General features: G+C 41.4%; 1 protein-coding gene across 1 annotated transcript in view; it reads left to right on the top strand.

Moving 5' to 3' along the window:
• pibf1 (progesterone immunomodulatory binding factor 1) overlaps nucleotides 1–12,932 on the top strand; it is a 200,515-nt gene extending 187,583 nt beyond the window's left edge. Inside the window, exon 19 of the mRNA XM_059970447.1 lies at nucleotides 11,317–12,932. Coding sequence (XP_059826430.1) covers nucleotides 11,317–11,340 — 24 coding nt within the window. The 3' untranslated portion in view covers nucleotides 11,341–12,932. The remainder of the gene's footprint in view (nucleotides 1–11,316) is intronic.
• The last annotated feature ends 1,516 nt before the right edge of the window (nucleotides 12,933–14,448 follow it).

Below are 14,448 nucleotides of genomic sequence, written 5' to 3'. Positions count from 1 at the left end.
CAAGTTTGTGTAACAAGTGCTAACTCTAGCCTTAATCTCACATCACCATATTCAGCGGCAGTTATTACCCTACAACCATCAGGCTCTGAACTAGCATGGATAACATCACTCACCTCTACTCTGAATTGACTTCACAACTGACAGATTCTTCATAATTTATGTTACCAGTATTCTTTTTTTTATTGTTGCAATATGTCTTCTTTCGTATGTACGTTTGCTGCTTGTCAGTTTCTGTCTGTTCATGGATTTTTTTTTTTTTGTAATTTCTACTGTGTTTCTCTTTTTCCTTGTAAATTCCACCCAGCAAATGAATCCCAAGGTACTGTAGTATATGGTAATATATACATATATTGATAATAAATTTATTTTGAATTTTGAAAGTAAAAGTGGGAACTGCAGAAGGTGATCTGTAAATCTGCCTGCAAGATATTTACTTGTAGCACTCTCTGTGTATAACAGCAGATAATACAAGAACTGGAATTGCAGAGTTAAACTTTGACTAGTTGGTTTTGAAACCTGAACCTGATGGTATGGGACCTAATGGTTCTGCGCCTCTTTCCTGATGGCAGCAGCAAGAAGGGAGCATGGCCTGGACAGTGGAGATCCTTGATGATGGATGCTGCTTTCTTGTGACAGCGCTCCTTGTAGATATGCTCAATGGTGGGAAGAGCTTTGCCTGTGATGAACTGGGCTGTATCCATCACTTTTTGTAGGCTTTTCCGTTCTTGGGCATTGGTGTTTTCCTAACAGCCATGATGCAACCAGTCAGGATACTCTCAATGATGCATCAATAGAAGTTTGTCGGAGTTTTAGATCACATACTGAATCTGCACTAGCTTCTAAGGAAGTTGAGGCACTGCCATATCTTCTTTGTAATAGCACCTACATGCTGGTCCTCTGAAATTATAATGCCATCAAATTTAAAATACTGACACACTCTACCTCTGAATCCTTAATGAGGACTGGCTTGTGGACCTCTGCTTTTCTACTACTGTAGTAAAAAATTAGCTCTTTCATTTTGCTGATGTTGAGTGAGAGGTTGTTGTTGTAGCACCATTCAACCAGATTTCCTATCTCCCTTCTTTATGCCGAATCATCAACATTTTTGATTTGACTATCAATGGTGTCATCAACAAACGGCATTGGATCTGTATTAGCCTCGCAGTCATAAGTATAAAGTGAGAAGAGCATGGAGCTAAGCACACAGCCCTATGATGCACCTATGCTGATAGTGATTGTAGCGGAGAGATGTTGTTGCCAGTCTGAAATGACTGGGAGTCTGCAAGTGAGGAAATCAAGGATCCAGTGGGGAGAAATCAAGGCCTTTGTCTTGGAGCTTATTGATTTGCTTCAGGGGATGATAGTGTTGAATATTGAGCTGTAGTCAGTGAACAGCATCCTGATGTGTGTATCTTCACTGTCCAGATTTTGCAGGGCTGATTGTGACAGTGTGCAAATTGGAGCAGACCCAAGTCACTCCTCATGGCAGGAGCTGATATACTCCATGACCAGCCTCTCAGAGCACTTTATTACGGTGGATGTAACTGTTACTGGATGATAGTCATTGAGGCAGGTCATAGAAACTAGCCACCTCTCCAAGGATAATTTCTATATTTTGTGCTGCCTCAGTAAAGCAGCCAGCATAATCAAAGGCTCCACCCACCTCAAACATGCTTTCTTAACCCTTCTCCCTTTGGAAGAAGATACGAAAACCTGAAATCACATACTCCTAGGCTTGAGGACAACTTCTATCCTGCCATTAAAAAACTATCGAACATTTCCCTAATCTGATAAGATGGACTCTTAACCTTATGAACCATCTTGTTATGACCTTGCAACTTATTGTATCTCTGCACTGTACTTTTGCCATACTGTAAAACGCTATTCTGCAACACGCACAGAATGCTAGGGGAACTCAGCAGGCCAGGCAGCATCTATGGAAAAGAGTAAACAGTCGGTGTTTTAGGCCGAGACCCTTCATCAGGACTGGAAGGGATGAGAAGTCGGAGTAAGAACTTTATTCTGCATTCTGTTGATGTTTTACCTTTACTACTTCAATAAACTTTTGTAATTAAATGATCAGTATGAATGGTATGTGTTAAGATTTTCAATGTACCTCAGTATATGTGACAATAATAAACCAATTTACTAGTTTAGTTCCTTTCCCCCTCACAGATGCTGCTCAACCCTCAAAATTCACACGAAAGGTTCTTTTTTTGCAACATTGGTTGTGAGTCACTGTTCCTGTCAGCAGTGAAAGAACATTGGGAATGTATAAGATGCCATAATCATCCAGTCATCCATTCATTATTTACTACAAGCCTTTGACTAAAAAATGCCCACACAATAACTCTTCTGTTCATTACATGGAAGAAAATATGCAAACAGTTTTATTACTTGAATCATCTCCCATTCCATCTCTGAATTGTCAATGGAACTGCAATATGTATGTATGTCCAGTAAAGAGACGTCTTTGCTTTAGAGCACCAAACGCCCAAAGCAAAATCAACAGCACCTCCCTCACCCCATGAACCAGAGCATATTAATATGTATTGATAGCCTGGAACTTTCCTCTCCCGATGTAATCTTGGTGCAATGTTATCTCTGAACACCAAAAAACCTTTAGCGTAAACGGTATAATTTGAGTCATGTTATTATATTTGATAAGGAACTGTGTAACTAATAATAAAGTGGAAGTATTGAGTATTATAAAGATTATTTTGTTTACAGCTAAAAGCTGTGTTTGGAATTTCAAATTCCTCACATTAAGCCTTAAGGTTAGGAGCAATGTTGACCAGAAATCCCCTACATTTACCCCAGTCCTGTGCATATAAAAGTGTTTCTTTCTGTTTGCTCCAGTTGGCTGTTTTCAGGGAATTTAAAATACACAGTTAGTGAAATTATTAACTATTATAAAAGGAAGTAAGTTTGCTTCTAGTTTTAGCAGGATAGCTCACTTGTTGGATTCAAAAAGGCTGATAAATAAAGTGATATGTTAAACTGAGAATAAGAATAACTCAGTATAAGAATGGAGTGTAACTAAGGAGAGTCACAGATCAGAAATTATGGCAGGAACATGGAGAAAGAAAGGACATAAATAGTTAAAAAGAATAATAAGGAACACTTCGGGGCCCCAAGAGAAATGACTGGTCCATGCTGAGTTGTTTGATCTGAGTGAGAATGACAACCATGGTTGTAAATTGGCCTGAAGATCAATATGCTTGAAAAAGTTTTTTTTTAAATTCAGATTCCTGTATTCCAAGGCTCATTACTGGGAAGGATTGAATATAAAGAATATTATCTTTGCCTTTGATGGCTCCTGAGTCTATTAGCCTGCCGATGCTCAATATTGTTTAAGTTACTATCTGGCAAAGATCATAAAAATGAAACTTGCCAAACTTCTTGTGGTAGTATTTGTATGTGTGCCTAATGTATATCCCAGTTATTGAGATCCTGAACTTGGGGAATTTCAGTGTATTAGATCCCAAATTGAATTGAATTTAATTTAATTTCGGTTTATTGTCATTTAGAAACCACAACTGCAATGCAGTTAAAAAATGAGACAACATTACTCCAGAATGATATCATGAAAGCACATGACAAAACAGATTATACCAGAAAATCCACATAACGTTTGGCAATCCCCAAATCCAGAGTCCGGAGAGGCAGCTGCGTATTAATATCACGCTACCATCTTAGCGCGTTCCCTGGAAAGGAGCTCCAAATCCACCAGACAAAACAAGACTACCCAGACACACCAAGTCAGGAGACCAACTCTATCACCTAACAAACTAAAAATTAAACCTACAAGACCTGCACAAAACCACATAGTTACAACAGTGCAAACAATACCATATTTGATTAAAAAACAGACCATGGGCACAGTAAAAATAGTCCAAAGATGTTAAAAGACTATAAGTTCAAAAGAAACCACAGTACAGTTTCCACAAGTCCTCAGGGTCCCAATAGACTCGTCATCCCATGCAGGTGGCAGAAGGAAATACCCCCGCTATGGACTTCCACCACCGGACTCAGCCTCGCAGATGCAGCACACAGTGAAAGTGCCCCGACTGCAGCGGACTCCGAGTCTGTCAAACCTCCGAGCCTCCGACCATCCCCTCCAGCACAGCCTCTCTGAGCACCATCCTCTGCCGAGAATGCATCTGCATGCTCAGCATGCCTATAAGGCACACCCCCATTCACCCCCCCCCCCCCCCCCCGACTCCACATCCACCTCAGTGCAGGGAATCAAGGAGAAACTTAACAGAGTTTACAAGCCTCAAATAGACAGACATTATCATTGAATCATCGGAAAGTGCAGCACAGAAAGAGGCCTTTCATCCCACCAAGGCCTCTTTATCCGTCAACCATCCATTTACAGTAATCCGATATTAATTCCAGTCTCTAGTCTCCCCCCCCCCCCCCAACATTCCCATCAACTCCTCCCGGATTCTATCACTCACATAGACTCTAGGGACAATTAACCCACCAACCAGCACATCTTTGGCCAGTGGAAGGAAACAAGAACATCCAAAGGGAACCCACACACAGAGTCACAGAACATGCGAACCCTGCATAGAGAACATAGGAGGTCAGAATTGAGCCCAGGTCTCTGGCACTACAAGGCGGCAGCTCTAATAGCTGCACCACTCTGCAACCAGCCAGCTTTAACTGGATAAAACTTCACAATGTGAGCAGACACTTCCAAGAGAGGAACAAGATTCAGGTAATGGCAAAAGGGGAGGAAAATGCTCCAAACCCTGTAATGTAACAAACCACATGGTAATTTTTACATGTAAGATTATTACAGAGATGAAGCAAAGCTATCAACATTACTTGGTCCTCAACTATCAGTATACTGGAGGAAGGAAGGCGGAGTTAGGATATGGATCAGAGTTCAGTTCCAGGCTTGACTATCCTGTGGCATGTGACCCAATCAAGTTTTGCCTTGTGCTGTCAATCACCTAAAGGAAAGCAGAACCTTTAGTAATTACCATCACGATCAGCTGGAATCCATTTGTATATACATTCACTGGTAGATAGTAAACTGGAAAAACTTTCAATCTTCTTGTATCCATGCTTTTCTCATCCATTGACAGATGAACTTTATCTGTTATTTAATTCCAGTATAATATTTTTTTATCATCTACTGCATAGTTTTACAAGGATGCAAGGAATATGCAATGCTGGAGATCAAGTGGCTTAGTGTAATTAGCATCAAAAGGCATTAATTCAGTGGTCTGTTAATTGGTAGCGCATGGTTTAATGTACTGTATCAAACAAATATTTACTGTAAACATGCAACTATTATTACCAATAAAATAGAAATATCATCAAGTTTGATAATAATGAAACGGGCTATTTGGCCCAACAGGTCCATGCTGTGCAAGATGCCCATTCAAGCTAGTCCCAAACCTTTCCTCTCTGTGTTTCTGTCCAACTGCCTTTTAAAGTTATAATTTCAACTCTGTGAGCTACTTCCATTGGCAACTTATTCCAATCGCACACCACCCTCTGTGTAAAAAAATAGTTGCCCCTCAAGTTCCTATTAAATCTCACCTGAAGCCATGCTCTCATATACTTGATACCCCCAAGCCCAGAGAAAAGATTGCATGCCTTCACCCTCTCTATGCTCGTCTTGATTTAACACACCACTAAAAGATCACCTCTCAGTCACCTATTTTCTAAAGAAAAAGGTCCCAGCCTGTCTAATCTCTTCTGATATCTCAGCCCTTAAAATAGCAATTCTTATGAAAATGGAAGATTTGGGTAAATAAAAATGAACAAAGAGATGCACAGGATGTGCTTAAGCACTATTCAATTCCACATCCAACATGTTGGGGCCTTGGCAAGCCAACAAGGTTGACAAGTGTTGCATACCAGCTCACATTTTCCACATTTCAGGAGTGGCAGATGAAACTATAGGAGCACATGCCTGTCATTATATTTATACTTCCAAGTAGAAGGAGCAATTTCTGTCCTCAGAACTTCTGTCCTCATTTACCTTTTTATTGATGGACGCTGAAGTTAGGGGAACCAAATTTTAGAACTGAATATGTACATACATGCTATGAAGTGGGGAGCAGACCAAAGCAGTAACTGAAAAAGACAGATTAATGAGTGTAATGATGGAAGTTTGAACAAGATCTCAAAAATGTTGTTGGGATCCTTCTGTCTCGAAAGGCGGTGGGTAGCACATGAGAAAAGTCAGCTTGTGCACTTTCTAGAGTGGCTGAGTCCCACTCTGAGTGACAGTCTCTTCTGTACTGGCTGCAGGTGAAGGAAACGGGCATCTGGTTGGTGTGTCCCTCTCCTTCCGTCAGGTTCTCCTGGCAGCCAGCTCATTGATGTGGGTTCTTTCTGCTCTTTGCATGCTTTTTTGAACTGCCAGACTCCAGGCGGCCTGATCATCTGCTATGTCTTGCCTATTTGGACCGGGTAAACTGTGATGGGCCCTTTTAATTTTTTTTCTTTTCTTTTTCCTACTAATTATTCGCTGAAGCTGAAATTTGTAAATATACTTTCTTTGTAATTGTATGCAATCTGTAATTTCTTGCCAACAACTGATTGCATGGGGCAGTATTTGCACATATCAGGGTTTGGAGACGGGATGGTCAAGGCATCCCAACTTCCCAGTTTTGGTGTAATCCAAGCCATACTGACCCTAGATGTATGGAGATTGAAAAAAGTGGTTCCTCTAGGTTTGCCTGGTGCTTGTTGAGGTTAGACTCGAAGCTCCGAGCACCCAGAGAAGCAGGCAGGTCATGGCGGGACAGCACCATACTGGCTGGGTGCTGCCCAGCTTGAGGTGGGCAGTAGCTGCCCAAAGAGATGCAATCATCTCTCCCACCATCAGAAGTGACCGCGGGAGCTCATTCCTACACCAATTAGTGTGAGCTTAGAACCAGTTACAGCCATTTCCTAAAGTCTTGTGGCGTTGCTGGGGTGACCTCTCCAGGGGGCTTCAAGCCTGGGCAGGTGATATGGAGACCTTGGGCTGCCCAGACAACAAGATCCCCCTCTTGGCCTGCTGATATAATCCAAAGGATACAAAGAACCACTACAATTTGGTACCACTATGGCTGAAGGAATTGCTGGGAAGAGGCACAGTATGTCATCCTTAGGGACTCCATTCTGGATTCACTGTAAAGGTTTACTCCCTTAGTCTTTGTCCCTCCTGAGACTGACCCACAAGGCAGTGGGCCATTCCCCCATTGGCTGGGGCATGATTGATGGATGGTCAAGGCATTCCCGTAGACCCAAGGTCTTTGCGTATCGAGACTGTCAATCACACCTTGGTGTGATCGCAAAAATACCACACAATTATTAAACACAACCGCAGGCTAAACAACTTGGGGAAGGTTCTCCCATGTATACCATAAGGATAAAATCCAAGTGAATAACATTGGTGAAGCAGGCTGAAGTGCTTGTTGGATACTTCATTTAGACTTTGGAAGACATTAGTGAGGTATTTATCTGTATTGAATACTTAGGCTCCTTAACCTTGCTACTGAAATAAGAAGTACGGGCAAGGGATTTGGTCTCCAGAAATTAACATTAACAATCAAAGGAATTGATTAAAACACTGTTTACAAACCTGCCACAAAAAGACATTTATTTTCAGATGCATAAAGTGTAAAAGAGAGGCAAGTGTGGATATTGGACAGTTGGAAAACAAAGCTGGAGAGCTAGTAATGGGGAAAATAAAATGGTGAATGAACTGAATAAGTATTTGGCATCAAACTTCACTGTGGAAGACACTAGCAGTATGGTGGAAGTTCGTGATGTCAGGGGCCATGAAGTGCGTGAAATTACCATAACTAGAGAGAAGATTCTTGGGAAACTAAAAAGTCTCAAGGTAGGTAAGTCACCTAGACCAGATGGTGTACACCCCAGAGTTCTGAAAGAGGTGGTGAAGGCATTAGTAGTGATTCTGGAATGGTTCTGGAAGACTGGAAAATTGCAAATGTCACTCTACTCTTCATGAAGAATTTAGGCAGTAGAAAGGACTCTATAGGCCAATTAATCTGACTTCAGTGGCTGGGAAGATGCTGGACTTGATTATTAGGGAGGAGGCCTCAGGGTACTTGGAGGCACATAATAAAATAGGCTGTGGTCAGCATAGTTTACTCAAGGGAAAATTTTGCCTGACAAATCTGTTAGAATTCTTTAAAAGAAGTAACAACCATGTTAGACAAAGGAGAATCTTTTGATGTTGTGTACTTGGATTTTCAGAAGGCCTTTGACAAGGTGCTTAACAAGCTATGAACTCATACTATTACAGGAAAGATTCTAGCATGGATAAAGGAGTGGCCAATTGGCAGCTGGCAAAGAATGGAAATAAAGGGAGCCTTTTCTGGCTGGCTGCCAGTGACTAGTGGTGCTCCACAGGGATCTGTGTTCGGTCCGATTTTTTTAAATGTTATATATCAATGATTTGGATGCCAGAATTAATGGCTTTGTTGCCAGTTTTGCAGACGATATGAAGATAGGTGGAGGGGCAGATAGTTTTCAGGAAGTAGAGAGACTGCAGAAGGACTTAAGACAAATTAGGAGAATGGGCAAAGAAATGGCAGATTGAATACAGTGTCTGGAAGTCTATGGCTATGCACTTTGGCAAAAGAAATGAAAGAGTTGACTATTTTCTAAATGGAGAGAAAATCTAAACAAACCCGAGGTACAAATGGACTTGGGAGTCCCTGTGCAGGGTTCACTAAAGGTTAATTTTCAGGTTGAGTCTTTGGTGAGGAAGGGTTAGGGTTAGGGTTATTTCATTCATTTCAAGAGGACTAGAATATAAAAGCAAGGATGTAATGCTGAGACTTTGTAAAGCACTGGTGAGGCCTCACTTGTGAGCAAGTTTGGGCCTCTTATCTTAGAAAGGATGTGCTGAAACTGGAGAGGGTTCAAAGGAGGTTCAGGAAAATGATTCCAGGATTGAACGGCTTGTCAAATGAAGAGCATTTGATGGTTCTGGGCCTGTATTCTTGGGATTCAGAAGAATGAGGGTTGACCTCATTGAAACCTATGAAATGGTGAAAGGCCTTGATAGAGTGGATGTGGAAAGGATATTTCCTATGGTGGGAGAGTCCAAAACTAGAGGACACAGCCTCAAAGTAGAGGGGCATCCTTTTAGGAAGGAGATGAGGAGTAGTTTCTTTAGCCAGAGAAGGGCAAATCCATAGAATTTGTTGAGGCCAAGTCTTTACTCATATTTAAGGCAGAGGTTGATAGATTCTTGATTGGTCAGGGCATAAAGGGATTCAGGGAGAAGGCAGGAGATTAGGGCTGAAAGGAAAATTAGATCAGCGTTGAGGAAATGGCAGAGCAGACTCAATGGGTCAAATGGCCTAACTCTGCTTCAATATCTTACGGTGTTATGTCTTATAAAGAAGTAGCAATCTTGCCTCTACCAAAATTGGATTCACCTTCAAAGCCTTCAGAAAGGTTAATACTCCAATTGTTTCCTGATTTAAACCCAGTAGCTATCATTCCAGAGCACTATTAAGCTCAGATCTTTTTCTATCATAATAATTGTGTGTTATCCCTGGCAAAAAAGTCAAACTGGATGATCTTCCTCTACGAAGGTAGTGAGCTACTTCACTGACACAGGAGTGAGGAAAAGTACCTTCATGGAATTACAGAAGATAAAAGAAGACACAAGACAGTTCAGTCAAAGAAGAGTTTTGCTTCTTTCACATCTGTGAAATCTTTATTATAAAATAAGGAGGGCTAAGGGCAAAACATTAACATCTTGCTTAAGAAGCTGCAAATATGATTGATTCCCTGTGCTTGCTGGAACAGATCCCTCCAAGAGCTTGCTTAGATACATTATGTTCAAAAAATTTCCGAAGGTGAAGAGAGTGTGTGGCAGAGTAGTATATCAGAGTAGTGTAGCATAATGCTATAGTATAAGTGTGATATTGTAAGTCAAGTATGATATCGTCCTAAGGGGTTACCTATTGGTGGGTCCTCAGGGGGCTGGTGGAGGGTGATCTGGGATCCACATATTCTGGTGCAGCGTGGGCCTGTGTAAATGGTGGCTGTAGTTTTTGATTGTGTCCTTTGGTTGTTCAGTCTCTCTTTTGCAGCAGCTATTACAGCATCGAAAACCCAAGTTCAGTTCCCCTGCTGTCAGTAAGGAGCTTGTTTATTCTTGCCGTGACCACATTGGTTCCCTCCGAATGCTCCTTTTTGCCTATCACATTGCAAAGGCTTACAGGTTGGTAGATGATGGGTGACCATTTGGGTGGGATGGGCTGGTTGGGGCAGGAGGGCCTGTTACCGTGCTGTATCTCTAAATAAAAAAATTAAATAGATTTGTACCCAAAAGGCAACTCACAAGGAATCTGTGGACAGGGGTGATTAGCTGCTCAGATGCGAGGGATCACTGATGTGAGACATGTTAAGAATTAAAGAGAATTGCATGCAATTTGAAGTTTCAGTTAAGCATTAAAACTGTCAGATTGTTAGATTACAAAGATCTTCTAATTCCAAGGTGTTTTGTAATGCATCATATAATCCTCGGTAGTTTCTTTCAAAGAATGATTCTGCTCTATAAGTATAACTAGTTTTACTTCACTCAAGCAAGTTCAGACTAAGCTCACAAGGTGTGTACAAATGAAACGTAGACTGAATATTAAATTATGCACATTGTCACTCTGTCCAAGCCACAACATATGGGAGCACACTATTCAGAACATATACAACTAATATTATCAGCTTGGCAATTACTTTCAAGAGTTTTAATGTTCTGTCTATGCCTTTCACTCTTCTGAAGGAAGCCAGATGGCCCATCGTGTCCATGCTAAGCAATGCCATCAAATCCCATTCACCAGCCACAAGAGAGTCTACAGGTGCTGAAAATCTGGAACAGTATGCCCAAAATACTGAAGGAATTCAGCACGTCGTCTAGTATCTTAATAAAGGGTCTCAGCTTGAAACCCCAACTGTTCATTTCCCTCCATAGATACTGCCCGACCTTTTGAGTTTTTGAGTTCTCCAGCATTTTGTGTGTGTTGTTTCAAATTCTATTCCTCTACTTAATTCTCTAATTACTCTTTCTCTCTCACATTGCCATCCACTTTCCTTTGATTCTTGCTGTCGCTCCCCTGCAGTAAGGGATAATCAACAGAAGCCAATTAATCTGAAATCAGCACACCTTTGGAACATAGAAGGAAAGCAAGGCTCCCAGGGAATAGTCACAAGATGACTATCTATAATTCGCACCAGTCAAGGTCAGGGTTGAACATAAGTGACCGGAATGGTAAGAGAGGTACACAACTGCACTGCTGATATGAATCTTCTTTTTCTTAGATGGCCACTCATAATCGAGGATGACTTGCTTCCAGTCCCATGGGTTCTGAGGTAACTGATGGATTTCCTACTGCAGCAAAACTTTTCACAGAAACATTTTAAGCATCAAGGCCATGAAATTTAATTATACACTGTATATGGCTGCTGTAGGGAAATTGAAAATCATCTCTGGTGTAAAAGAGAAAGAGAATTGGAAAACAGTCTGATAAAGAACCTTAGAACAAAAAGTCAACGAAGTCCTTTGAGAATTGCACTGCAACAAGTAGTGATAATCAAAAGCAAAATACGAGAGAAAGAACTATTTCTTCTTCGCCCAAGCTAAAATATTATTGTATCATGACTATAAAAGACAATGCTACATGGGCTGCTATGTAGAGCAAATTCAATTGTCAAAGATATGTCCAAGAACTGTGGAGTTGTGTGGGCTTTAATATCATTTCAGCTCTGCATAATTTTAGATGAATGTCTTCCCCTTCTAAGGCTGAGAGGGTTAAAATGATACAATTTTATTGTACAGTTTCAAACATTTACTTCATTTGGAAAATCACTGACATAAGTGAATAAACTCTTCTTGGGCTTCCAGCCAGATACAGGTATCGATTTTAACCGATGTTTCAATGACAAATTTTGCCATCTTCATCAGGGATGATACCTGGGCATGTCTAATCTGGTGGTATTTATACCCCTGTCATCCATCCTACCTGACTGGTTAGTCCTCATCCAATCAGGTTTCCTCTGTCAGATGACGGGGGTATGAATACCACTGCTCTAGGCATGCCCAGGCATCATCCCCGATGAAGATGGCAGCGTCATTGAAAAGTCAGTTAATATTGATGCCTGTACCCAGCTGGAAGCCTGAAAAGAGCATATTCATCATATAAGCCGGGAAAGCACTCAATCCTCTTCCACTGACCATAAACATTATCTCTGTCTCATAGGTGATGTCCGACCTATTAAGTATATGATGAATTTCTACTTTTATTAGAGTAATAGCCACTTGCATTCACAAAACATTTAAATTGTTCTTTCTGGGGGGATGTCAGTTTGCCATGAAATGACCTAAGGCTTACAGGTCCATTGACACTGCTTAGCCAAACAGGATTCTGTAGGCTGAGAACTGTGTGTACATTCTTTTCTCTAAGGGCTAGAAAGCTAGGAAAAGCTAGCCATTCTCCTTCCTCACATTTTTGCTTATTTGAAGTATGAATCTCAAAGTGAAAGGAGCGTGTCAAATACTTAATGTTCTATATATTTAGACTGTTTGTCACATTCAAATAATGGAGGTTTGCCAATCTGTGACACATAGCTCACTGTAGTGTGTTAACTGTGAATTGTTGCATACTGTTAAGATTCACAAATTATTAATGCACTTAAATTCATTAAAACCTGCAATTTAATTCCTGATTAATTTCTGGTGAATATGATTCCCAAATAAAGCTAAAAATGTTAAAATTATACTATTTTTATTATGGAGCTTCACATGTTAACTGAGGGTGTTGCCTGCTTCTTAGAATGCAATGGAACAGCAAAATTCATAACAGTCCAAACAAAAGGACACATTTACTTTCTGGCTTCATTGTACCAGTGTGTAAAATAAAATAAAATATTTATTCCTTTCCTATTATCACTGACCACAATTCAGTAACCACAATTGTGTGCACAATGTGATAAAATAGTGAATCACAGAAATGTACAGCACAGGAATCAACCATTGTGGCCCGCCTCAGCCTTAGTGACCACGATGCCTTCCTTGTTAAATTGCATCCACTGTCTGGTTTGGAGTATTAGCAAATGAGTAAGAGGCATAAATTATTTTCCCATCGCCGTTCCCTCTGCCCCCTGACATATTTCTACCTGCTATCATAGCTAATTTACCTGCTTCCACTTATCTCTTTCCTTTAACTGATTCCAGTTTCTGAAGCCTCTAGTCTCCACTTCCCACCTTTGAGCCTCTGCCTGTATCTCCACTTTCTCCTCGCACCCCCCAGCTTCATTTGCCCCTTTTTTTCTTTTTCCTTTCTCCTCACGTCTCTACCTTTCACCCAGCAGTCACCATCTCTCGACTCCGTTCCCACCCCCCCACCCATCTACCCATCATCTCCCACCTCAAATGGTTCAGTTATCACCTACCAGCCCTTGGCTCACCCTTTCCCTTCACCCTTTGTACTGGCTATCTCCCCTCTAAATTCTCAGTCCCAGTGCAAGATGTTGACCTGAAATGTACTCTATCACTTTGCATTATGGAGTTGCTGCCTGACTCCCCACATTTACAGCATCTGCAGTTTCATGTGCCCCAACATATTCCCTACTCTGAGACATCTTATTCTAGATGATAGATAGACTATATACAGGAATAAATCTCACCTGTCTGGAGTAAGTAGGTGGCCAACCATTTTAATTCCAATCCCCACTCCATGGTCCATGGTCTCCTCTGCTGCCATGATGAAGTCACTCTCAGGTTGGAGGAACAACACACTTCGGTAGCCTCCAACCTGATGACATGACCAACAAGTTTTCTACATTCTGATCACATCTCCGCCCTCCCCCTTCTTTCTACTTCCATTCCCCCTTATCTCTTCTCTTCTCCTTACCTGTCCATCACCTCACTCTGGTATCACTCCTCTTTCCCTTTCTCCCATGGTCTACTCCCCTCTCCTATCAGATTCCTTCCTCTTCAGACACTTACGTTTTGAATTTAATTTTTTACCTAGAGATGCAGTGTGCAACAGGCCCTTCCAGCCTAACGAGCCGAACAGCTAGGAAACCTCTTAGCCTAATCACAGGACAATTTACAGTGAACAATTAACCTGCTTCCCAGTACATCTGTGGAGTGCGGCAGGAAACTGGAACACCTGGAGGATCCCCACACAATCATGGGAAGGTCATACAAACTTCTTACACAGGACATTAGAATTGAACTCTGACATCCATCTATCAACTATCTTTTCCATCTATCACCTCCCAGCATCTCTCTTCATCCCCCCTCCCCCACCCACCTACCTTCCCCCTCACTTCACTAGTCTCCTTCTAGCTTGTATTCCTTCCTGTTCCCCTACATTGAGGCTTCTTCTGCCTTCCTTTCCAGTCTTGATGAAGAATGTCGGCCCAGAACTGTTTATTCCTTCCTGTAGA

Source organism: Hypanus sabinus, chromosome 5 (assembly GCF_030144855.1).
Source record: "Hypanus sabinus isolate sHypSab1 chromosome 5, sHypSab1.hap1, whole genome shotgun sequence".
Taxonomy (NCBI): Eukaryota; Metazoa; Chordata; class Chondrichthyes; order Myliobatiformes; family Dasyatidae; genus Hypanus; species Hypanus sabinus.
This window is presented reverse-complemented; position numbering and strand designations above follow the sequence as displayed.